At 43.0% G+C, this 27313-nt stretch overlaps 1 protein-coding gene across 1 annotated transcript in view; it reads left to right on the top strand.

Moving 5' to 3' along the window:
- Positions 1-27313, top strand: part of dync2h1 (dynein cytoplasmic 2 heavy chain 1) — a 407325-nt gene that overhangs the window by 295552 nt on the left and 84460 nt on the right. Inside the window, exons 82-84 of the mRNA XM_084065527.1 lie at positions 4528-4688; positions 6296-6421; positions 19207-19317. Coding sequence (XP_083921653.1) covers positions 4528-4688; positions 6296-6421; positions 19207-19317 — 398 coding nt within the window. The remainder of the gene's footprint in view (positions 1-4527; positions 4689-6295; positions 6422-19206; positions 19318-27313) is intronic.

The raw sequence follows: 27313 nt of genomic DNA on the forward strand, positions 1-27313 counted from the left end.
GTGTGTGTGTGTGTGTGTGTGTGTGTGTGTGTGTGTGTGTGTGCATGTATGGTACATGTATGTGTGTGTGTGAGTTCAATCCCTCACAACACTCATGCATTTGCTCTGTCATGCTGCTTGTTTGTCTCCAGGCAGGATGATAGAACATCTTACTTGTTTAATGTATACACCGTCATATGACGCTGTCGCTCGTCAAAAGAAAAGCTGATCTATGTATACTTGCAGATCAGCTTTTTTTTTTTAGGCAAGCAGCACCGTCGTACCACAGAGTATAAATCAAGCTTTTCTTCCATAATAAGTCTGGTGGTCTGTACTGTACAATACCACGCCTGTGTGTGTGTGTGTGTGTGTGTGTGTGTGTGTGTGTGTGTGTGTGTGTGTGTGTGTGTGTGTGTGTGTGTGTGTGTGTGTGTGTGTGTGTCTGTGTCTGTGTCTGTGTCTGTGTGTGTGTGTGTGTGTGTGTGTGTGTGTGTGTGTGTGTCTGTGTCTGTGTCTGTGTGTGTGAGAGTGCGTGTGTGTGTGTTTGGCAGTAAATCAGTATGCTAATGAGGCATGGTCTGTAATCCTCTTAGAGCTAATCTCACTCAATCCCCACAGTCCAGGCCTGAGCATACTCACACAGACACACAGACACGCACGCACACACACACACACACACACACACACACACACACACACACACACACACACACACACACACACACACACACACACACACACACACACACACACACACACACACACACAAATTACAAAGCACACATTACAAAGCACATTTTTGTGTTAATATCAATGCATTGTTGTAATGACATTTTGAACATTTCCCCAAGATTGTGCAAATGCGACGTGCTGTGAAATTTGTAGATCTGCTATTTTTTTTACTATATATGAAATATTACCAATTCATAATACATTTTTGTGACCCAAGAGTCCCTTTCTAGAAATGTAGTGGAGTCATCAAATGGACAGTGCTCAAGTACATGTACTAAGTTTCTATCAGATTGGTTTAAACCCTACACAGCGCTTAATGGTTGCGTGTGCGTGTGTGAGCGTGTGTGTGTGTGTGTGTGTGTGTACAGTACACGCATGAGGTTGAGTGTCTCTGTGTTGCTCCGGTAAGCCAGCAGCGTTTTTACTGTCAGTGCTGCTCTTATCTCAACAGCATGTGCGTCGTAAAAGGCAAGGTGAACTTTGCTATCCACCGACAGAGAATGTTAACACACAGCCTGAATGCTGATTATGTTCGCTCGTCAACGTGCATGTGCGCGTGTTTGCGTGCGTGTGTGTACAGTATATGTGAGTTTTGCTAATGCTCCAGGATTGCAGTCGGACATCACAAGCCACGCAGTCAGATGTTTTTTTTTTTTCTGCGTTACCATGGCAATCCAGCAAAAAGGTCGCTCTGAGACGTTGTCTTCCCAGACCTTCACAGAGTGTGTGTGTGTGTGTGTGTGTGTGTGTGTGTGTGTGTGTGTGTGTGTGTGTGTGTGTGTGTGTGTGTGTGTGTGTGTGTGTGTGTGTGTGTGTGTGTGTGTGTGTGTGTGTGTGTGTGTGTGTGTGTGTGTGTGTGTGTGTGTGTACTCCAGTTCAGAAGATTACATCTGGCAGCAGAGACCAGAAGAATCTAAAAGAATGTTCAGACTGCAGCAGTGGACCCAACCATTAAAGACAGCTTCTCGCGTGTGTGTGCGTGCGTGCACGTATGTGCGTGCACACATGCTAGTGTCCAAGCCTGTAAGAGAAAACGATCAACATGCAAGCCCACGTGCACATATACTACTGTATAACAGGGTAGTGGAGGCAGCCTGTGTGCACAAGGGCTTTGTTAGTTAAATCCAGCTCTACCTGTGTGAATGATCCACTGCTATGTGATCTGTGATCAGTGGTGTAAAGTAACTAAGTACATTTACTCAATTTTTAGGTATTTTTACTTTCCTGGAGTATTTCCAGTTTTCTGTACTTTTACTTCTACTCCACTGCATCTCAGAGACCAATATTGTACTTTTACTCCACTACAATTATTTGAAAACTTTAGTTACTAGTTACTTAGTAGATTTTGATCATTATTACAAAACATACATAACTACTTCAGCCCTACATACATTTCGGCCATTTGAAATGGCCAATCTACAAGCTCACAATGTTTCGCAATGTGACGCATTGTTAGCTTGTAGATCTGCTATTTTCAAAGGATTTTTATAATTTCATACATTTGAAAACTTGTGAAATGAGTCTGCATAATGAGTACTTTCTAGTTATGGTACTTTGAGTACATTTTGATACCAATACTTTTGTACGTTTACTCAAGTAAAATTGGAATTCCGGACTTTTACCTGTAACAGAGTATTTCTACATTGCAGTATCGATACTTTCACTTAAGTAAGAAACGTGAGTACTTTTTCCACCACTGTCTGTGATTGACCACTCACTCAGTATGCACCGTCCAACCACTCTCCTTATCTGTGTACATCTCCTTATCATAACCTCCACGCTCTATCCTTGTCTATCTCTCACCTTCATTTTGTACCCCATCCTCTCCTCCATCCACCCGCCCTTCCCACAGATTATGGCCTTGAGCCTTCTCTTACGTAGCCCCCCCCCCCCCTCCTCTTCTCCTCTGTTTCTCTCCCTGCCTCATTCCCTCACTCTTTCTCCATTCCTCCCTCACGTCCCTGCTGTCTTTCCAAACTACCGTTGTCCCCTTCAAAGACTTTCTGCTCACCCGTATCTTCTGCCAATTCGATTCAATTCAATTTTATTAAAGTGTCAAATCACAACAAGTTGTCTCAAGACACTTTACATGTAGAGAAGAGACCCGACATCCCACCCTGAGCAAGCAATTTTGCGACAGTGGCAACGAAAAACTCCCACTTAACTGGAAGAAACGTCAGGCAGACCCTAGGCTCTAGGGTGGCGGCCTTCTGCCTCGACCGTGTCGGGGGAAAGAAGAGAGAGAGAGGGAGAGACAGAGGAGAGACAGAAAGAGATACAGTGCAAGTAGTAACAATAACAATAGTAGCACATATAATAGTGTAAGATAGTATATGATAATATAATATAGTACAGAAATAATGTGTATGCAGTATATAATGGTATAATATAAGAATGTTAAGATAATATACTGTATAGTGTAGTGTAGTAGAAATCCACGGTCGTGCTCCATGGAGAGGCCTGGTCCGCAGTCACAGTCTTGAGCCGCAGCTGGGGGTCCGTAGTGACAGTCCATGGACCTGCGACGTGGGAAATAAAAGAAACTCCGGGGAGCGGGTCCCCGGTTGTAGAATTAGTGGCAGGCCTTACTAGAGCGTGAATCCGTACAGGGTTAATTACGATTTTACCAATGGGACACAAACCCACACAACCAAAGGGAGGACGAGAAGAGAGAGAACGAGAGGAGAGAGGAGAAAGGGGGGAGGTGGGGAGAGAGGATGACTATAGGGTGACTGAGTCTATACACTTCGGCTATAGGCTTTATCATAGAGAAAGGTTTTTAGTCTAGTCTTAAATATACAGAGTGTGTCTGCTTCACGGACTGAGACTGGGAGAAGGTTCCACAGCTGAGGTGCCTGAAACTTAAATGCTCTGCCTCCTGTTCTAACTTTTTTGGGGTTTCCTGGAGCCGTAAGCATTTTTTCATACTGTGAACGCAATGGTGTTCTGGCTGGTTTATAGGGCTCGATGAGTTCTTTGAAATATACTGGTGCCTGTCCATTGAGAGCCTTGTATGTGAGGAGGAGAACTTTAAACTCTATTCTGTATTTAACCGGGAGCCAGTGCAAAGAGGCCAATGATCTCTTCTTCTGGTTCCTGTCAGTATGCGCGCAGCGGCATTTTGGACTAGCTGCAGGCTATTTAGGGACTTACTTGGGCAGCCTGATAATAGAGCGTTGCAATAGTCCAGCCTAGAAGTAACAAATGCGTGGACAAGTTTTTCTGCATAATTTTGGGACAGAATGTGCCTAACTTTTGCAATATTATGCAGGTGAAAAAAGGCATTTCTTGAAATTTGTTTTATGTGGGACTGTCTGTCTGTCTGTCTGTCTGTCTGTCTCTGTCTCTCTGTGTTCAGTGCTGGGCCATGTGCATTTTCAGAGCATATTTATTGTAATGATTGTGATTTTGTTCTGGCTTGGATCAATAGAACCAACATTGTAGGCTATACTAACATGTTCATAAGTTTGCATGTATCGGTATCACAATGAAAATAATTTTTTCAAGGTTTTAAAGAAAAACAGGAAATCTTAAAAAAATATGTGTATGTATTTATACCAATGTTATATTATCGTTAAAATCTTAGTGTTTTGCCAATTGTTTTGGGGTTCACTTCCAATGTCATGACAAAGCTATTCCTCCACTGTGAGAGGAGGGACAGCTTGGCTCGTTGGTCTAGGGGTATGATTCTCGCTTTGGGTGCGAGAGGTCCCGGGTTGAAATCCCGGACGAGCCCTACCTTTTTGGTGTGGTCAATTAGTCGAATGGGCATCACAAATGTCTAAGTATTCGTATCTCTCCACCTCCTCTGTGTAGGTATGAAGGAGCTGTCTCCTCCTCCTCTGAACCTGAAGCGTCTGTACGGGGAGACGCTGGAGCTGGAGCCCGTGTTGATCATCATCTCTCCCGGGGCGGACCCCTCCCAGGAGCTGACGGAGCTGGCAGCCGAGACCGTGGGCAGGGAGGCCTGCCACGAGGTAGGACGGCACCGCGCCAACGCCACAGCATCACCACACACAACACCAGTACCAGTGGTGTAAAGTAACTCAGTAAATTTACTCCAAGTACTGTACTTAAGTACAATTTTGAGGTATTTTTTACTTTGCTGGAGTAATTCCAATTTTCTATTTGAAAACTAGTTACTTAGCAGAATGATTTATGAAAATAAATTGAAAAGCTGAAAAATGGAGTTAGCTGTTTTTTCTTGTATTTCTTCTGTCTGACACCGAAGAAATACAAGAAAATGTATTATTCCGTGCCGTGGAGGTGTAAACAGTAACTTGTGGGCAAACAAAGAGACAAACATATATATGAACGTATAGCAAAATCAGCTTCAACAGTAAAATATGCAAATGACTACCCACATGTGAGTATTCATGTATTGATCTGGGCAGGGAGGGCCGTGCTCTTACTTTGAAGAGCACTACATACTTTATCCACTGTGGTACATTATTACACATTTTCCCAGAGGAAAAACAGACCTGTGTATATGATTCATGATCGGTTTCATATTATAGATATGCATATGTTACACCACCAATTAGGCCCTCTCTGGCATGATGCTTTAAAAGCACCAATATGAAATTCATCTCAGCTAACAGACTTGTGCTTATACTAGAGGTGCGGGTCGCTATGCGACCCTTCCGTCTAGTCGCTGGCGCGAGGCTCTCGTGAAGTGGGCTGTAGATGTTTTGGAGACGCAAACCAAAAGCGAGAGCAACAGTGTTTCCAGACGCAAACCGAAAACGAAAGCAAACTGAGAAGCAGCACCCTCAGCCCAGCGAGACGGCGCGCGCTGCGTTCAACCCTCTCAAAGAGTCAGACAGACAGACAGTATTTGGATGGGGGGCGTGGTTGGCGGGGTTGCCATGTCCAGGAGTTGTAAGCGTGAAGTGGCGTGTAATTGGTTAGGGAAAGTGCGTCCACGCATGCGCAGTGCGCAGCGCGGTGCTGTTGGATGAAGCTGGTTGCTTGTTGCTGGCGCGCAAGTGTGGCAACACTGATGCAAGTTGCCCACAGACAACCGTCGTGTTGGCCACAGACAACCGTCGTGGCGCATGACTGTAGATCCCAATTGTAAGGTAGATATGTCAAAGTTGAGTCAACTGCTCTGCTCATTTGCTAGTGAATGAGGTACTTTAGTAGAAGTTTGGGTTACTCCTTTAATGTCACCCTTTTAGAGCACAATCAAAGTGGGTTTTGTCAATGTATAACATTACAAAACTCAACCCCCCTCTCTTCTTGTGTACATATTTTTCACTCTTCATACCAGTAACCTGTAAACTGATTGTATGACATTCTATATAGTAGTGTGTATATCTGTCTGTCTCTTATATGTCATCATGATTTGTGTGCGTGGGGAACTCATTTAAAACAAGCTCAGTGCTTTTATGAGTCTTCCAGTTTAGTAGACCTTGTATTGTGAATTTGTACTTCCATGTACTGTTGTTCTCATGTCTTACTAAATAAAGTACATCAATCAATCAATCAATCAATCAATCAAACTCTCTCTCTCTCTCTCTCTCTCTCTCTCTCTCTCTCTCTCTCTCTCTCTCTCTCTCTCTCTCTCTCTCTCTCTCTGTAGATTTCTATGGGTCAGGGTCAGGCTGATGTGGCCTTAGCCGCGCTCAGGGAATGTTCCCGTAATGGAGACTGGCTTTGCCTCAAAAACCTCCACCTGGTCACTGCATGGCTACCACTGCTGGAAAAGGTCAGTTGTCGTGGCGTGTGTGTGTGTGTGTGTGTGTGTGTGTGTGTGTGTGTGTGTGTGTGTGTGTGTGTGTGTGTGTGTGTGTGTGTGTGTGTGTGTGTGTGTGTGTGTGTGTGTGTGTGTGTGTGTGTGTGTGTGTGTGTGTGTGTGTGTGTGTGTGTGTGTCCTCTCCCCGCGAGAGTTGGGGTGGAGGCAGGGGCCCGTCATGGGACGCAACCGGTTTTCACTGCTTCCACGACTTTATATATCCTTTTATTTCAGTCCATATATATCCCATGTTATTGCCAAATCATCATTAATATTACATAATACAGCCGTTATTTTAACAAATTAAATTTTATTCGCTACTTCTCCATCTCCGTGTCTGCTGCGAGATATGAGCTTTTAAAAGCTGTTGCAAGAATGAGATCTATGGAGAAATAAAGCAAGCTTGTTTGTTTTCGAGCTTCTGGACGGTAATATAAACATTAAAACGCTCATTTGCATAGAGATTACATTAAAATAAAAGCTAATTAATGTTTTAGCTTTTCTTGGTGTGTAGGGGGCATTACAAAACAGATACAGCAAAGAAGGAGAAGGAGGAGGTCACGGGGCAGATCAAGGACCAGATGCAGGTATCTCCATGCTGGCCTTGGAACACCCCGGGATCCCTCAGTTAGAGGTAGCTAATGTAGCCAGGGAAAGGGAAGTCTGGGATTCTGGAACTGTCATCTCTGTGACCCGATTCTGTCGTGGAAGTGATGGATGGATGGATGGATGGAGCTCACTACATCATTGTGACCTCAACTGTTTGAAAATTGGAATATATAGGAGGATAGGTATATATATATATATATGCACCGGCAATCAATTTGCTATATTCGGGGGATCAACAGTTTTCCTTGATTGGCCAAAGCAACTCATTGGTTTTGCAGATTGGTCAAATTTGACGTGACGATTGTGCCACTGAACATAAGTACTTTCACAGAACAAGACTTGAGAAATCCAACTTGATCTACATTGTGAGAAATGTTTTGCTCGACGGTTCATCTGAATGGAACACCTTATACATGCGATAATGCAGCTGCTGCAGTGGAGCCAAGGTGTATTTCTTTGGAGTGGACTATTGCTATTGCTTTAATCAACACCAGAGGCATTCCACCACCTGTTTAGTCAAGTTACTCTGCCGCCATCATTAGGACAAAGATGTTTGTGTTTGGGAGCCGAGGGCACCAGGACAACAACATGAGTGTGTTTGACACAGAGACCAACCGTTGGCTGAGTATGTCTTCTGCACTGCTTATTCCAGAAGGATAATTTGGTCGTTCAGCCTTTGCCTACAAAGGAGAGCTGTACATATTCGGTGGCCACAACTGGAACCAGGGCTTAACGTGGAAATTCAATCCATAGACCTTCTGGTTTTCTCTACTGATCAGCGCTGATCTGATGGAGAACCCACTAGGACCCGCTGGGGGTCCCAGATCCCCACTTTGAGAACCACCGACTTTCAAAGGTTCCACAGTGGAATGTACTTTGAGGTGAAACCTGGGCCCCACCCTTCCCCCACCTTCCTTCATCTGTCACCCCCACAAGGGTGCAAACAACACCCTCTGTCAGCAGTACAAAGGGACCACCAACACAGATCCCCCTGGCCTCGTTGGCGCAGTAGTGGCGCATAATCTGAAGGTTGTGAGTTTGAGCAGTTTTACACAGTAGAGGGAACGGCATATCTGGGAACATACTATCTGCATGGGTGTGCTACGGGGCAGCGCCTCGGGGAGCAGTTGAGGGTTAAGTGTCTTGCTTAGGGACACTTCGACACATAGATTGAGGTGCAAACCGGGGACTGACTGTCTCCCAGGTGGCCTCTATAACCATTCAGCTACAGCTACCCCCAAAATAATTTCTGATAGTGGTGGGATTTGAACCCACGCCTCCGAAGAGACTGGAGCCTAAATCCAGCGCCTTAGACCACTCGGCCACACTACCACAATGATTTGTGGTGTGTTTTAGTAAAAGCCACCCTTCCAATTCATCCTGCTGGAAAAGCCAACACCAGAGCCCTTAAGCAGTGAATAATAATTCATGATTTAAACCTTAGGAAATGCATTTATTGAGTACATGTCAATAGTTTATATAGTTTATTGGGACGTTATTCTAAATTTGGAACTATTCCTCATTTACTCATATTAGTAAATGAAACACATTAGGTGTTTAAATCTGCTGCTGAGTCAACTAATACATTTAAATCAACAAGTCATATAGTAAATAGCTTACTAATAGCTTGTTCATGATCTATATATATTTATAATGCATAGTTATAAAGCATTAACATGCATTTAACAAGCCATTTATAAGTAATTAACCATAAGTTTCTAAGTGATCTATTAGCTGTCTATAATGTATAGTTATGAATCCTTAACCAGTTATTTACAAACATTTTAAAAGTCATTAATAACTCTTATCTGACAGTTTGTGAATGATTATTCTTATTGACTAGTTATAACAGATAGACAGTGGTATCATACATTGTTAGTATATAGTAAATGCCATTTAGAATTGGGTTATTGAGGTATAATTATTGGGGATTCGAACCCACGCTTCCAGGGGAGACTGTGACCTGTATCATGTCGTATTGAGTTAGATATGAGACGACCATCATCAATCTCAAGACACCGTTTGGACGGTGGCCAGCCGGTTCAACTTCAAGTAATAGAATAGAATATAAATATTTCTACATAACAGCTTGCCTTGGCAGTAATATCCAAATAATGGGGATGTTGACAAGTAAAATAACCTTCATTGCTTATTCTTAGCCTAAACAAACACTATTATGTCAGATACTGTAAATCAATTGATTTAGCAATCTTTGTAGCAGATCTAATGGTGGTGATGATGGTAAAAATATTAAAAAGTTATTAGAGTAAACCATGTCCAAATAATGCTTTAAAGGGGACTTAAAAGGACAGAAAGTCTTAAATGTTTGTCTTAAAAAGACCACATATGTGTGTCTGGTTGTGTGTCATTTTCATTTTCAGAGGACACCAGTAAGCACTAGATCTCTAGAGTCTCTAGTTTGCAGTACTCGGGTAATAAATAGCTATTATAAGTCGGTCTATTCAGGTGTTAGATAGACTTGCTGTTCCTGACATTCCTGGTACTTTATAAACAATAGATGGTTTGACCTTATGTTAAATTAGGGGTATCAGGACTAATGAGCATCCATTTACACTGATATTATAATAGCAAGCCATTGTTATTCAGCAATAACAAAGATAGCTAACCAGCACACACCTTAAACGATAAACAGCACACACCTTCAGATACCCTGTACATAGCTTGGCAGTATAGCTGAATAATGTATGCAGCACAGTAGCTTATGTCAGATACTGTAAATCAATTGATTTGGCATTTTTTATGATAAACACACTTGTTATCACTATCCTCCTGCATTCACAGCAAACAGGGAAATAGGTTAATAGCATTATGACAATATGACAGGTCAAATTATAAAGCCTAGCCAACTTAAAGCTACATTATACAGAACTGTGGCTTATAACACTTGCTTGAGTAGAATTAACAACTTGTTGAATTAAAATAAATGTGAATGAACAATATTACAGCCAAATGCATGTTATGTGTTTTGACGGCTGCTTGGGGATTTGCCAAAACTGCGTCTGTTGACTCTGTCCATTCAAGGGCAAAGTGCGTCAAATATGACACTGTCCTGATGAGAGATTTTTAGGAACATAGGGACGACTGTTCAATTCCCGGCACTTTTCCCTTGAGCGCCATAGCGCCTTAGACCACTCGACCATCCTGACATATGCATATCTGCCTTTGGCAGTCACACCAGTGGTTCTCAAACATGTTCAAGTCAAGGACTCCCAAATTGATACTCATTAAGCTGTGGACCCCCTTTTGAAAAAGCTGTTGTGCCAGCTAGGGACCCCCATAAGAGAAGACTTTTGTTGCAGTGGCGGCTGGGCAATAGAGGGCACTAGAGTCCCGCTCCACTTCTGCAAATAGTTTGATCTTTATTGAATAAAGATTACTTTAAAATATGTTTTCTACATATATATATATTTAAAAGTATAATCTGCCATAAAATGTAGATAAAACGTGTTGTCTCAAGTTACACTGCAGTCTGAGAGAGAGAGAGGGAGAGGGAGAGAGAGAGAGACTCTACGACACAGTAGGGGGAATTATGTTCTCCTCTGCATGTAGACATAATCTTCATATCTTGCTAAAGTAAAGCATGACCACATATGCTCCAGGTGCTCTATATCTGGTTTATTGTGGGACGGTGTGATTTTGCCGGGCCCACAGGTATTATTTTTGACCGCCTGTACCCGCTTGGCCCGCAAGATTTGCTTTGGGACGTTCCTAAGCCAATAGTTTGACGACCGACGGAGTCTCTGGTAGGAGACTCATTTGAGTCAAACAAAACAATCTCCATTAATTCAAGGCTCGATAGAAAGTAATCGATAGAAAAAAAAGTCATTTTGGGGGTGAACTATCCCTTTAAGAAATAACTCATACTCAAACATGGCTGTTAAAAGTCCTACCTAAAGACATGGTGAAATGAAAAATATGTTTTTCAGACTTTTAGAGCATACCCACAGTCATAATGAGGACATCACATTTGGAGAGACATTTTGGGGTGTTGAGGTGTGAAGTGCCGTTAACTGCTGACTGTTGTTTCTTTAAGTACCAACAACAAAGCTGCATGGTAGGCTACTACAGCGATAGTATGCATGCAAATCACCCAGGCATTCACAGTCACTCCGCTTGTTTTGATGTAGCGGGAACGTAGTCTCGCAGGCACACACGTGCATGCCAGTGCAGCTGCGTACGAGTGCCTGGTTGGTCAAAAAAGTTTGTCATAAGCTGGAGCAACGCGTTGCAGATCACTACACCCCTGGTTCTAGTCCTTTACTATTTCTAAATCTTTGGAATGTAAATCGACATTTCCTGGAAGTCGACAGGATCCAGAAAACACTTCATGCTTGCATCCACTATATTTTTGCTGTCGGGCAGATATATTGTATATTGTAATCAATATTTCAACTTTTTATCTTTTGCTTGTAAATCAAGGCCCTACTTAATTGTAGAAGAGTGCCACACAAAAGTAGCAAAAAAAACAATCTAAGCTTACCATGTGTTGAAAGTGATTGTGTCTGTGGATTTTATAAATATTTAACCAATGAAAAGTATTAACGAGAGCTTGTAATAACTGCATTGGATCCATTGGAACACCAATTGGATTTCCTGAAAAGTAACGTTTTTGTACATACAAGGTTTCAGCCCGACAGCGACGGTATAGGCTACTTTGTAGGCATATGCACCGATCCTGTGGGGACCTCGGGGCTAAAGCCCCTGCGAGAAGTGACGAGCCCCCACCACAATCTCAGATTTGGGGGCCCAGATTTACAGTACCATTACAGTAGCTCGCCCATAGGCTCGGACAACCTGTCCACTCATTGGTGGGGCGTGCTCCCGTAGGCCAATGTATCATACATTGGCTGCCCCATTCGCACCTTTTACCAAGCTACAAAAGCTGCCAACTCGTGCATTTCAAGGTCCATGTGTGACCTGTTAAGTACTGTAGTCTGTAGGAGGCATAATGTTCGGATTCATGAATTAAATTACACAGGTGACTTGACTTGCGACTAACTGTTGAGTCTGTCAGTGTGTGTGTGTGTGTGTGTGTGTGTGTGTGTGTGTGTGTGTGTGTGTGTGTGTGTGTGTGTGTGTGTGTGTGTGTGTGTGTGTGTGTGTGTGCGCGGGTGTGCGGGTGTGCGTTTGTGCGTGTGTGCGTGTGTGCGTGTGTGTGTGTGTGTGCGCGTGCGTGCGTGCGTGTGCGCGTGCGTGTGCGTGTGTGCGTGTGTGCGTGCGTGCGTGCGTGCGTGCGTGTGCGTGTGTGTGTGCGCTCACTTGCTACAAGTGACAAAGTCAACACAGTGTTATGGTGCTAAAGGCTGGGAGAGTGTGTTGTTACTGTTGTTTTATGGTTGTTTAATTAAGTAAATTAAAAATTGCATGCACGATTTGATTCGAGTTGAGCCCCCATGAGCACACACATTATATGGCGCCTATGGTTCTAAGTCAAATAGCAGAAATAGACGATCTTTTGGGGGCTTGTAGATCTGTGTTTTCACGCAATTCTCACTGACTGTTTGGCCATTTTCGTCAATTGTTCGCGTATTATGACATGACCAGAATATAGACGGTAGGGTTCACTCGGTTAAAGTAGGATGACCATATTTTCATAAACGCCAACTGGGACACTTAATCACTAAATCATTAAAGTAATTCTGATTCCAAAAATACTTTTACCAATATCTTTGACAATTTCTTAGATTTTTATTGTTTTCACCAGCAAAGGGGACAATACACCTACCCAACAGAATAGAACATAATAAACATATGTGTAAGCACTTAAAACACGTATTATTATTATTTAACTGTGGTTACAACCAGAACAATTTGGTGGTGAATATAGAAAACCGGGACATTTGAGTGTTTTATAGATATTTAATCAAAGTCAAACCGGGACGTCTGTAACCTAACTCAGTCAGATGGAATTTGTTTCACAACCTATTCCATCTGGTACCTCGGTAGCCAAAACGCTGCAAGTGGGCGGTCCGTTTTTTCAAACTACTTGGCAGGTGATTGAATGGGACCGTCATCATATTGACGTGTCCACATGACATATAGTAGCTGTGCCAGCAGTAGTTCTTTTGTATACTATTCAACCATGATGAATCGTGGAAGAACTACAACGCAATAAGCGCTTCTCGATGGCGTCACATCCGGTCTCGCCAAGATCCCACCCCTAGCAGCCGCTGATTGGTTCGACCCGCTTCGGTTCCGTGAAAGCTCCAATCTCTGAGCGATCCCAGATGGAGGCTGTATTGTGAACCTGTGAACTCAATACCGCCCCATCTGGCGGAGTCAGGTTAGGACGTCTGGTCACTGTCTGGACGTCTGGAAAGCAAGAAAAGTCCAATATGTTTACTTTTCTTTCATCTTTCAATCTACAAAATCTTCCATCTCTCCACAGAGGTCTCTAAGTATTGCCTTATTTATTTTGTGTGCTCCTCTTTGGGTTATCTTTGATAATGCACTATGCACGCGCGAACATGTGCGCGTCATCTCTCACATTGAAGCGAACACAAACATTCTGCCTGCTGGTCCACATTTCCATATCTAAAATTACCTCATGTCCTTTACCCGTGCATATGCATTTTGCATTTCACCTGCTGGCTCATGTTAGTCACTGTGTGTGTGTGTGTGTGTGTGTGTGTGTGTGAGAGAGTCCCGGCGGCTCTTTTTAGTGCTTTGTCACTGTAGCAGGTCATATCTCACTGGGAGGCACAGGTGTTGGCAGTGATTGGACTGTGTGTGTGTGTGTGTGTGTGTGTGTGTGTGTGTGTGTGTGTGTGTGTGTGTGTGTCTCTCTCCTGGGGTTAGCCACAGACCCTGCTGTCCAGGGAGATGTCAGTGCTCCAAATGTGAATTAAACCATAGCCCTCTGTTGAGGGTCCCTCCCTCCCCCTTGCTCTCTCTCTCTCTCTCTCTCTCTCTCTCTCTCTCTCTCTCTCTCTCTCTCTCACACATAACTCTCCTCCTCAGATCCTTCCATTTTCCCTCGCTTCGATTCTCTTCCACTTCCTGTCTCCACTCGTCTTTGCCTTTGTTTCATTTGCTTTACTGTCATATTGTGTTTCCTTCATTGTCCATCTCTACTACTGTTTCCTCTCTCTCTCTCTCTCTCTCTCTCTCTCTCTCTCTCTCTCTCTCTCTCTCTCTCTCTCTCTCTCTCTCTCTCTCTCTCTCTCTCTCTCTCTCTCTCTCTCTGCCCAGCAACTGCTGGTGATGAAGGCGGTGGGGGGAGGGGGGGGGGGTCGCAGCAACAGAGCTTGAAATGAAAAAGTGAAGCAAAGGAAAGGCGAGAGGTGTGTGTTGTGGGGGGGGGGGGGGGGGGGGGAGTGTAAGTAAGAGAGAAAGAAAGAAAAGACAGACGCAGAGGGGAGGAAGAGGAGGGGAGGAGGGGGGGACAAGGTGAGGCAGAGCAGAGCAGACAGGTGGAAAAGCATCCAGGGATGAAAGAGAGGACAAAGAGATCGCCTTCCTCTCGCTTTTATTTTATTACCTCTCCCTCTCTCTTTTTCTCTTTCTCTCTCTTTGTTTTCCATCAACACTGGCCTTTCTTCCCGTCTCAATACCCCTTCTCTACCTCTCACTTCCTTATGCCTGATTTATACTTAGTTGTGTGCAGGTTTCACACACCAAACACAGCCGCTCTACAAGGTTTCTGCTTCCTTCTCCGCTCCTCTCTCCTTCTTTCCTTCTTTTCCCTCTGGGTTCTGTAAGCAGGTGAGTTGAGCAGAGAAGGGGGGAGGGGTTGAGTGTGGTCAATGTTCTCTGAGCATAATTGAAGCTGGCATTGCGTCTCTCTCTCTCATTGCCTTGTCTATCACATCCTCCTTCACCATCTGTGTCTATCTTTCTTTTCTTTCTCTCTCTCTCTCTCTCTCTCTCTCTCTCTCTCTCTCTCTCTCTCTCTCTCTCTCTCTCTCTCTCTTTTGCTCTTTTCTCCCTCCTTTGTACTATTTTATTTCACTCCCACAGGAGGACTGCATGGCAAATGTCAGACCTCCACGAACTGGTTCAGGGTCAATATGCAAAACCATAAATAAAAAAGAAATGCAGAGAGAGAGAAGTGCTTATCCTTCAAAGCACTGCACCAACTTTTCATTCATTAAAATGCATCGATCAAAGTTGGAGCTGGAGAAATCCAGGATAAAAAGTTTATTCACTCACAAAGGCTCAATTTGTTCGCTCCCAGCCCGGCTGAACATTGAGCGCTATCTCCCTTTGATGCTTTTTTGCCCTCGCACAAAAATCCCACCCCCCTGTCTTCCTGACAACTCTCTCCCCCAAAGCCAGTATCTGGGGATAAAATCGAGACCGCCGAATCGGCTGTGCTATCAAGATGTACGCACAGCCTGGAGCGACGCCCGTGAAAAGAGGAGTCTTAGATCATCGACAGTAGGCTACGCGATCTCATATAATGACACGGCCTGCACTAACGGGCGTAAAGTTGTATTCGTCCTGGAGATTTACTGTGTGGAGATGGTCCAGAGACAGTGTATGTATGTGTGAGAGAGAGATGGAGGTAGAATGGATTTGGGGGATGATGGGATGCTCCGATCTCTGCCACAGGTGCAGTGGCGTAACTAGTTACTTTTTCCCAGTTCTGTAACTTTATAGTTACTGATATTTTAATGACCACTTTACTCGTTACTTCATGTGAAAAGAGCCGACAACTTCAGAGGATTAAAGGTTCATTATGATCCGACTTCTACTCGCACACTAGCCGCGTCTGTGACTCCCCCCTACGCTCACCACAGCTGCGGGCACCAGGGCTACCCGCTCTGTGTTAAAGTGTTGTTAAAATGGGACCATCAGCGCAATCAATTCTTTTCTGTATTGTATCAAAAAACGAAAGGTATACTCCTGTTAAGCTTGTAGTTCCAACCGTCTGGAAAAAAGTTCTTAAATAACCAGGTTGAAAAAATGTAACCTGGTTATTAAACCAGGTTTTTAGCCAGCCTGCCAGACTCCATGTTGAATATAAACGTGTGTTCATGACCAACGCGCATGCACTGCACGTTCGTCAACATGAGGCGCGATCACGTTGAGCCATCTGCTCCAGTCTAGAGCCAGGCAGAACTAAAATGACATTATTGTTTCAATGTTGTTGTACTACCCGTAAGTTTTCATAGTGAGCTACAATATATGAAAGTCGAGAGTTGTCATCTTGTGCTTCAGCAACATGAAAATGTACATAGTGTGCTTTTTGTGAGCAGTAAGGTTCCCAACACTGGTTTTGAGGTAGGCCTACTTTTATTTTATACTCCATTACATCTCAGAGGCAAAGTTTTACTCCACTAACATTTTTGCAAACTTTAACCACCAGTTACTTTGCCGATTTAGATTATTATTATAAAACATGCGTTTTAACAGCGGGCGATCAGGATAGTATTCTCCGGAAGTGCATTATATGTCTATGAGAACTGGCAACTACTGGCGATAGCTGGGCGAAGTGGGCGGAGGAGCGATGTTGATCTGAAAAGATGGATTTTATTTATCTTTTTTTTTCTTCTGAGCGTCGCCCTCTTTTAAAACGTACTGTTACTGTAAGCTCAGTTTTATACTTCGGCTGTTTGAAAATAGCCAATGTCTTGTCTTATAATGTGATTTATATTGTTTGCTGTTATGTTGCTTAGAATGGCTTTATTTTTAAAGACAAAGTACCCTTATATTGAAAGGCCCTCTTCACAAGAAGAGGTCACTGTGACTTTAGGCCCTCTTGATGAGAAGAGGTCGTTAGTTAAGGCAGGTGTGTGAGTTAAGCTAATTGCACTGGATACAGAACAGCTGTGTGAGCCTGCAAACAGCATTTTATGTCAGCAGCAGCAGAGAGTGCATGCTCTTCATTTCTGTGTCCTTTTCTGTGCTTGTCAACTTACCTTCTACATACCTTCACCAGGAGGCAATGCTGTAAGCTATAATTCATTTCGAAGCTATAATTTCATGTTGTTGTGACAATTTCATGTATGCATAATTAAGTTAAATAATGTAATGTTAAAAACGGCAATTAATGGTTATTGTGTATTAAAAATGACTGTATATACAAGCCACTGTAAAGAAAACAGGACAACATCTCATGTTACATTGTACATTATGTTTGATTTCAGTTTTTACTCCATGACCTGTAAAAGATGAAGAATCTTCAGTAAAAGAACAAGCCTTATGTATTTGTATTATTTCTATGGGAAGTGGAGTTTAGCTCGCTGTTGAGCTGAAGTTCAGAATACACTTTGGCAGGAACAGCACAGCCAATCTGCAAGCTCACAACACAGTGCTTGTAGATCAGCTATTTTTTGAAAGAAAGTTTAATTTAGTTTTGGAACGATTTACTACTGTTACTTGTTACAGTAAGTATATTGTGATGCTAATACGTCTGTACTTTTACTCAAGTCATATTTTGAATACAGGCCTTGTACTTGAGTTTTTCTACATTGGGGTATTGATACGTTTACTTGACTTAAAACATTTGAGTATTTCTTCCACCACTCTGGTGGAATCATGCTCTGATCTCTAGATAAGATTATCCATCGAGGCCAAACATGCCAACCGCATTATACACAAGCATAAAAGACAACACACATACTTTGCATACGCGCGTGTGTGTGTGTGTGTGTGTGTGTGTGTGTGTGTGTGTGTGTGTGTGTGTGTGTGTGTGTGTGTGTGTGTGTTGTCAGCCCCAGTGCTGCTATGCTGCCATGTGGGAAATCACGGTGGTTCAAACAGATAAAGATGAGACAAACTACAATAAAGATATGCACATGTCTCCTGGACTGCTCGTTGTGAGGTTCCAGGAAATAAATTGCCACTGACACAAAAGAAATCGCACTTGGACTCTCTCTCTCTCTCTCTCTCTCTCTCTCTCTCTCTCTCTCTCTCTCTCTCTCTCTCTCTCTCTCTCTCTCTCTCTCTCTCTCTCTCTCTCTCTCTCTCTCTCTCATCTACCCCCGACATAGAGATTTGTTTCAGCAACAGTGGGCTTGGCAACACATGCGCGCACACACACACACACACACACACACACACACACACACACACACACACACACACACACACACACTGAGTGATTTTCTTCGAGGGCTGTCCTTTCTCGTTCAGTTTGATTGTCTAACATCATGTGCTCTTCCAAGAGACTGAATTGGGCTCCAGCTGAATTAGAAGTACATTGATTACGAGCGTGTGCGTGTGCGTGTGCGTGTGCGTGTTGGAGCGTAATTTTGTTCAAACCCATCTTGTTTGAATGAGCACCTAATTAGATGGCATGGAAACCCTGAGGCACCAAAAACTTATTTTTAACCCAGAGAGAGAGAGAGATGAACAGATGAATGAAGGACAGACCGAGAAACAGAGAGAGAGTAATTAAGTGAGGATGTTTACCAAGTGATACGTTTTATGCTCCAGTGGGAGACAACATGTCATTGATTCCAGTGCTAACTGTACAATGATCCCATGCTGGTTTGACGTTTAGACAACTCTACGTGGCCCTCTCATCTAGTTTACCACATGACCCCTAGCATCCCAAGCCAAGCAGTATTTGGCGGCAGACCCCCATCTGAGAATGTTTGTGCCAGGGACCCCCAGAAGAAGATTTGTGTAAAAAAGAAAGAAAAATCAAAATCATTCAAAACCTTCCAAACACTTAAAAAAAAGAAAAATCATAAATAGCAGATGTACAAGCTCACAGCACGGCACTAAGTGACTTATAACGTATAGAATATGGATAATGGGGTTAAAATGAATAGAGGGGAAAAGGGAGTGGGCCAAGGATAAAGCCCTGGGGGACTCCGGTCAATGAAGCAACGTAGGGTTTAAGTGTTCATTTCTACCTGTTTAATTGCGTATTCAAATAAAGCAATCAATTGCTTTGTGCGTGTGCGTGCGTGCGTGCGTGTGTGTGTGTGTGTGTGTGTGAGTGAGAGAGACATAGAGAGAGAGAGAGAGATGAAATGTGCATGTTTTGATTATGCACATTAATAGATGTGTTTTCCCCCCTCTCTTGTGTGTGTGTGTGTGTGTGTGTGTGTGTGTGTGTGTGTGTGTGTGTGTGTGTGTGTGTGTGTGTGTGTGTGTGTGTGTGTGTGTGTGTGTGTGTGTGTGTGTGTGTGTGTGTGTGTGTGTGTGTGTTCCTCTCCATCTCTTCCCCACAGGAGCTGAAGGCGCTGCAGCCCAAGGCAGGCTTCCGGCTGTGGCTGACAGCCGAGGTTCACCCCAAGTTCCCTCCTATCCTCTTACAGTCCAGCCTCAAGGTCACCTATGAGGTATGCACCCACGCACGTACGCACGCGCACACACACGTTTGTATTACTATACTTATGAGGACAACAACATGTTAGGTGATACAAATGGTGATGTTATGAATGGTAACTCATTGTGAGCTTGTAGATCGGCTGTTTTCAGTGCACGACACGGTTGAGCAACTAAAGCTGCCTACATGCTCCAAATGAATCCATCTGACGTCAAAACTTTCTTCCCGTCACTTATCCACCAAAAAGTTCCTTATAGGCTCTGTTCACAGCAGCCATATAATGAAGACATTCACAGGTGTTACCAATGATACTAATGAAGGCTCTGTTCCATTCTGGTCAAACAGAGTCAGGGTGCTAATATTGTGCATGTTGGCCCACTGGAAACACCAGTGGGTCTACAGTTGGGGTCCAGGGACCCTCATGGGCTTCCAAATGGCCCCTTACAGGTGTGTAACTCTGAGAGTGTACAAATGGAACCAAATGGACCCTTACGGGTCCATTTGGTTCCATTTGTACACTCAGAGTTATGGGGGTCGTGGAAACCACTGTGCTAGACTAAATGGAACAGAGCCTCCACCCCATTAGACTACACAAACATCAACACATGGTGACTGTACTGTGCCTATAAGCAAGAACGCATTCGGGCAGTCTGCCTTCTCAGTAAAGGGGGTAAACCTTTGGAACTCTTTGCCTACGGTTGTAAAACTAGAGACGGATGGTAATGTGTTTAACAGAGAGCTCAAATTATGGTTGAAATCAAATCAACTGTGCTCACATGTATAGTTACTGATTGGTTATTTGAATGATTATGTCTTCTTTTGTTTAGTTAATGTATTGGGTCTGATATTGATTTTGATTATGTTAATTATTAGTACATGTGAGTGTGTGTATATATGTGTATCCATACATATGTATTGTACCTGATTGGGTTTTAGATTGGTGTTACTGTATTTTAGAAAAGCTTCCTGTGGACAGGTGTTGAAAATTAGCACTCGTGCTATATACACACTGTAAGCAATGCATCTGGTTCCGTCCAATGTAATTTGTGATGTCCATATCAAATAAATAAACATAACATAAACATAGTATCATTGGTAACACCTGTGAATGTCTTCATAATATGGCTGCTGTGAATAGAGCCTATTGACGAAACACCTGTCATACTCATTTAGCCTGCTGCCAACCAAACTGAGGTGATTCCCCTCCCCCGCTCAGTAATCAGATGGAATTAATCACAGCTGTGTAGCTCGGTCTGTCTCCAGCACTGGAGACAAGTGTGTGTACATCTAGCGTGGATACTCTAATACTTGGATATCGGACAGTTGGACATATTTTGTCACGGAGGTAGGATGTGTTGCTATTATTTGACAGTTTGTGTTCATGCATGGTCAATAGAGGGGGAGACATTATGTGTAGAAACTCTGTATACATTATTTCTCATATTGTACGATGCTTGTACCTTAGACATACCCTCTTCATACTGTATTAGCATCTCTCCAGTGTACAACATGTACAGTATAGAGCTGTGTATTCTGTCCCTGTTGGCTTTAGTCTCAGTGTTATTGATGCACTTTATTGTGGGGCCATGTTAATGGGCCAGTTGGGTTTAATCACACGTCCACAGGCTGTGTTCCTGTTAACATGGAGTGTTATCCCTGCGTCAACTCAACTTTATAGCTCGAGGAACAAAATGTTTATATTAAATGCGGCTCCTCAAGCTATAAAGTTGAGTACAAAAGTCCTATAGGCCAGTGGTTCTCAAACTTTTTCATGTCAAGGACCCCCAAATGGACACTTATTAGCCCGCGGACCCCCATTTGAAAATATATGCCAGGGACCCCCATAAGAGAAGATTTTTACGGCTCTAGCAGTGATTCTCAACCATTTTAATGTCATGGACCCCCAGTTTGACATGCATTAGGTTACGGACCCCCATTTAATGGCATTTCTATCTCTGGGACCCCAATTCATATTGTAAAATCAATGTTAACTTAACTCTGAGAGTGTACAAATGGAACCAAATGTTTCATTTGTACACTCTCAGAGTTACAGACCCAAGGGTCCATTTGGTTCCTATCCATCATTTAGCTGGGGACCCCCTGGAACCCCCTCAAGTACCCCTGGGGGTCCCCGGACCCCACTTAAGGACCAATGCTATAGGCTACTTGTGGGTACAAATTATCTCAGAGTCCAAGCTTGGAACTTTCGTACTGTATAGCGTCGTCCTAATGGCATAAGGTGGTATTGTATGTACAATGCCTTAGACACTAAGGCTGTTGTAGTTAGTTAAGGACTACAATTCCCTTGAATGATGTTTATTATGGCTTCTTTAGTACGCTACATTAGGGACATTAACTTGATGTCTGTCTAGTCACTGGAATGTTGGACACAGGTGTCTTGTATTGGCTATCAAGTGATGACACTGCTCGACCCTTACGTACTGCTGCATTCACTTGACCTTCATCAGGCCTTGACTGCGATGTCCTACTCACCTGTCCTTGAAGAAGTTGTGTGCAGAAGGAACTTTTTAACATGTATAAGTTAAAGTTAAAGCCAGCTATATATGTCACTGTTGTAGAGCACCCCTCCTATCTCTGTTGTGTGTTGTAGGTTGTAGGTGAAGGCACACTTCAACTCTTAAATACAGATTATTCTATTGGAAAACGTCATGCTACAATATTGTATGCTTGTTCATAGGTTGTGCACTTCCCTTTTAATCTAGGCATTCATTATGTGTGTGTATATATATATATATATATATATATATATATATATATATATATATATATATATATATATATATATATATACATAATATATATATATACACATTTGAAGTCAATGTAAACAAAACGGGAAGCCAGTGCAAATGAGTTAAGACTGCATGGGGTGATGTGCTCTCCTCTCAGTTTTTGTCAGTCGCTTAGCAGCAGAATTTTATATCAGTTGGAGCCTCTCAATAGACTTCTGGAGGAGGCCAGACTACTTTGCAGGAGTAAAGGCTACTTGAAATGAATCCATTTGTCAGCATCCCTCATGAGTTAAAAACATTGGCAATGTTTCTGAGATGAAAATAGGCTCCAACACCAAGACTTTTAACTTCTGACTTAATCGAGGGGGTTAGATTCCCATGGCTGTTTCAAAGCGTATGCCTTTTGTTATGGGGGCCAAATAAGCACATTTCAGTCGTGTCCTCATATAGCTTTAGAAAGATAGTCAAGTCAAGTAAACTTTTATTATAGCTATATAGCTATGGAGGTTTGCTTTGTGTGCCCCAGTAATATTGTTAAGTGGTAGCATATACATTGAGTAAACACCAACATCTATAACGTGATCTCTAGGACTGAGCTATAATTTCTGAAATTCTATCTAGACACCAAGGCAGTGTTGAAGATGATCTTGTGATCAATCATGGTGAATCATGCACTTATTTTCAAAAGAACAGAATTAAAGAGACCTAATTACATTATTGAGTCTAGGATCACTAACAATTTCAGTGAGAGCAGTCGCTGTTAATGTGATTAAACCTGAAACCTTTCCAGAATCTTGTTTTCATGTAGGAAGGAATTAATTGATTGGAAACCAACCTTTTTTTGACTATCTTGCTAATAAAATGGAGATTGGATATGTGTCTATAATTAGTTAGAGTCTCGCTATCTAAATGTGGTTTCTTAAGCAATGGTTTCACAACAGCTGCTTTAAAATAACCTTGTTTTGATCGTTAAAACAGAGTTTGCAACACTGTTGAAGCTTAAAGAATCCAGTGGGAACAGAGTCAATATGAGAGGTGAAGAAGTTGCTCTCTGCTACGAACTTGTAACGATCTGCTGCAGAAATACTTGTGAATTCATCCATTGCAGCATGCTTATTTGCATTTTCGTACAAGGATCACCAGTGTCAATAATGCCAGCCCCCTAATGGTTGTGATTTTACCATTGAAACATTTAGCAAACTCCTCACTATTCAAACCGTGAGAGAAAGTCAGTGGAAAGGCCAGGATTTAGCAGCTGGTTAAAGGAGAATTCCGCCCGACGTTTTTCTTACCTTTTATAAAAGAGTGGTGAATTCATCCTTGCTTATGCTTATTACACATTTTAAGGATCACCCGTGTCAATAATATAATGCCGGACCCTAATGGTTGTGATTTTATCATTGAAAAATGTAGCAAACTCCTCATGTTTCAAAACAGAGGCTTGTGAGAGAAATGCAGTGGAAAAGGGCCAGGATTTAGCAGCTGGTTAATAGTTGATAACAATATTTTAAAGCTTGCCAGCGTTCTAACTAATCATCTTAAAGAAAGGTGCTTTTCTTGCTGGGCATACAGACTTATTATAGTCAGCTATTATAACATTTCTAGCCTCCGTGCCATATCTCTGTGAGCTAATTCAAAATGAGGATGACTTTGAATTGAAGTGCATGCGCTGTCTCCTGCGTTAACGGGAACAGACTGTATGTGATAAAAATAGCACTGAAAAGATCAGAGGATGTGAGAATACTTACCACTCGCTTATTTAATTATATTCATGGTATGTGGACACAACCAAAGGCAAATTGAAATTCTCCCTCTGTCATTCACTTTCTATACAACTCGCCCACACAGATATTGCACACCCCCTGAACAATACAGTGTGTCCCTGCAGGAAAATTGAGTCCAGTTGATCTCTGTCTCGCTCCCTGAGGCTGAAAGCGAGTGTCACTCACTGTCAGCAGCTTTCCTCTAATAATAAACAACCTGCAGGGGTCTCTTTCTCTCTCTCTCTCTCTCTCTCTCTCTCTCTCTCTCTCTCTCTCTCTCTGTAAAGATTTGAACTGCATTTCTTTAACCATGTTGTTGTTGTCAGGCAGAAACCTCTTAACCTTTTTTTGGCACGTTTTCAGCTTGTCGATCTTGCTACTTTTGAATTTGAAACCTGTAAAGTAAGGACAAATGAGGTTTCCACCCGACAGAGACGATATGAACCCTATTCTGGGGGCGAATATTGAATGAAATTATATTTTCAACGAAGAGAGTTGGTGTAGAGGCAAAAAAGGAGGCAGCCTAATAGACCCTTGGGGGACTCCGGTCAACGATAGGGCTTAAGTGCTTAAGTTAGTCTGTGTCATGGTGTTGTAATAGTCATCAATATGAATACAATGCATAGTAACATAGTAACAACAGAGGGCTCCATTTAGCCTGTTTTTGCAGCGTCATCCTCAATTAGCAAGCATTATTATTAGCACTCGGGTTCCCAAACTATTCAAGTACACTCATAATATTAAATTGCATAATATATGGTAAAACTGGTAGGTATATTATACCTACCAATTTGACCATATATTATGCAATTTAATAGGGTTAAGGCCTTTGCAGACAGGGTGCGATTTTTCGCACGGAAAAAACGGACAATATCATTTTTTAAATGAACACATGGTTCTCAATGACCTCATGCACACCGGCTCCGAATTTACCGTGCGGCGATGCGATGCGGCGATGCGTTTTTTTTCTCCAATCGAACCCAGTTCGATTCGTGCATCTTTTCGCATGCTGTAAAAACTGATTGACTAATCGCACCCTGTCTGCAAAGGCCTTTACTGGGGCATAAATACTGTCAGAAGTGGGATTCGAACCCACTCCTCTAGGGGAGATTGCGACTTGAGTGCCCAGTATCGGCTGCTTGGCCACTCCAAAAATCTCCAACATTACAACATTGGGGCGCCCGGGCCAATAGGATCTCCCTTGTACGACATTCCAGCCTGTGAGATATCCCTCTTCAAAATGTGGCTGCCAATCACCCATGAACAATATTATGGCCAAATGCACGTTATGACATGACAGCTGCATGGGGATTTCCCAAACTGTGTCTGTTGACTTTATTCAAATAAGGGCGTAGTGTGTCACTATGACACTCCCCTGATGGGAGATTTTCAGGAACATTGGGCCGACGGTTTGAATCCCGTCTGTCGCACGTCCAAAACATCAACAGTGACTAAATTATGCATACATCAAACAGAAATGGCTACAGAAAAGCCACAATTTCTTCTCTCCCTCTCGTTTTTTCTCTCTTTTCTCTCTCTTTCCTTCGCCCATCCTTAAATTTGCAATTGTGAATTGTGCTCGGCCATCCTGACATGTATATTTGTGAATCATTAACACTGCATGTAATAATACATTTATAACTCATTAATACCAGTTTGAGTGATGATCTATCAGCTATCTAAAAGACACAGTTATAAATCCTTAAGAAAGAGTGAGTTATTAGTACCTCATTAATTGACAGTCTGTGGATGATCTTATTAACCAGTTATAACATATAGTTATTCTCCAGTGTTACCTTAAATTTACAATTGTGAATCAGGGTAGTAGGGCATAAATACTGTCAGAAGTGGGATTCGAACCCACGCCTCCAGGGGAGACTGCGACCTGAACGCAGCGCCTTAGACCGCTCGGCCATCCTGACATGTATACCACGTCATCATTAACACTGCATTTAATAACCCATTTATAACCCATTAATACCATCTTCAGTGATCTATCAACTATCTATAAGACATAGTTATAAATGTGGCTGAGTCATGATGATATGAGCGTGACGTCAGAGGTCCACCTGCCGGTCCTCCCTTAAGCCAATTTTAATATAGGATAGTATAATGCAATTCAGATATCATTAGTATATGTCCATATATGGGCTTGCTGATATGCCCATATATGGAGATCTCGTTTGACCCCTGGTGTGACCATTGTCATGGCAGACCCCTGTACAGTGTTTGTGCCAAGTTAGGTGCAGATTGGAGCAACCTGTGGCACCCAGGCCCCCCCTGATGTGACCCATATGGGCCCCTGGTGTGGCCCCTGGTGTGGCTATTCTTATGGCAAACACCTAAACAGTGTTTTTGCCAAGTTTGGTGGGGATTGGAGCAACGGTGCACCTGTGGCACCCAGGGGTACCTGAAGTTGCCCCTAGGGGCATACGTGGCCCCTGGTGTGACTATTCTGATGGCAGACCCCTGAACAGTATTTTCATGGCCCCTACTGTGGCTATTCTAATGGCAGTCCACTGAACAGTGTTTGTGCCAAGTTTGCTGAGGATTCAAGCAACGGTGCGCCTGTGACAACCAGGGGCCCCTGATGTAAACCCTTGGGGCCACACATGGTCCTTGGTGTGGCTTTTCTGATGGCAGACCCCTGCACAGTATTTACTGTGGTTATTCTCATGGAAGTCCACTGTCCACTGTCTTTGCCAAATTTGGTGCAGATCAGACGGTGTGTGGCACACCACCTATGGCGTGTGCCTGTGGCACTGTATATCTAATACGTCTACTGTTTATTCTGACTTCCCTCTGCCTTCCTTATGCCTAAGTGCTTTGTTTATTGAAATGCAATGTTTCATGTAGTTCTTCTAGCTTTCACTTTAGAGTAAGCTTGAATTTCCCTTATAAAAGTCTGAAAATGTACAATTACAATCTGGTCTTTATCCACAGCTATTTACAATTGCCATTGTGTCATCTAACACATTAGTGCTTATCAGTTAATTAAATTCAGAGGAGTCCATTCGGATACATTTGTATGCTATTAGGAGCTACACCAAAACGGACAGTGAAGGTCAGTTTTTGACCCTCGCCCCATGCCGGCACCTTTGAGTTTCAGGAGGTTATAATGCAGTTGGAGGAACAAGTTATCCGTCCCCATCCTGCTCCCTGCTGAACAGGAGCCACGCCCAACCTGTATGAGTCACTAGAGCAGCTACAGAGATCACCCTCCCCTAACTGGCTTCCCACCCACAAAAACGGTGTGCAAGCCCGAGGAATTGAACCTCCACAGTCTCCACAGTGGTAACATGCCAGTTAGATGACTATTGATGCATTCACTTCCATCATTTGGAGATTTTCCATGGATCTTGACAGCGCAGCATGCGGTGTCAGTCTAATAATCTGGGAGGGTTGGGAGTTTAGTCCTTGACTAACGAAGTGTGTTAATATTCAATCAATCATCTCACTGACAGTCAGAGTAGCTTAACAACACGCTTCATGA

Source organism: Gymnoscopelus microlampas (assembly GCF_963454915.1).
Source record: "Gymnoscopelus microlampas genome assembly, chromosome: 8".
Taxonomy (NCBI): Eukaryota; Metazoa; Chordata; class Actinopteri; order Myctophiformes; family Myctophidae; genus Gymnoscopelus; species Gymnoscopelus microlampas.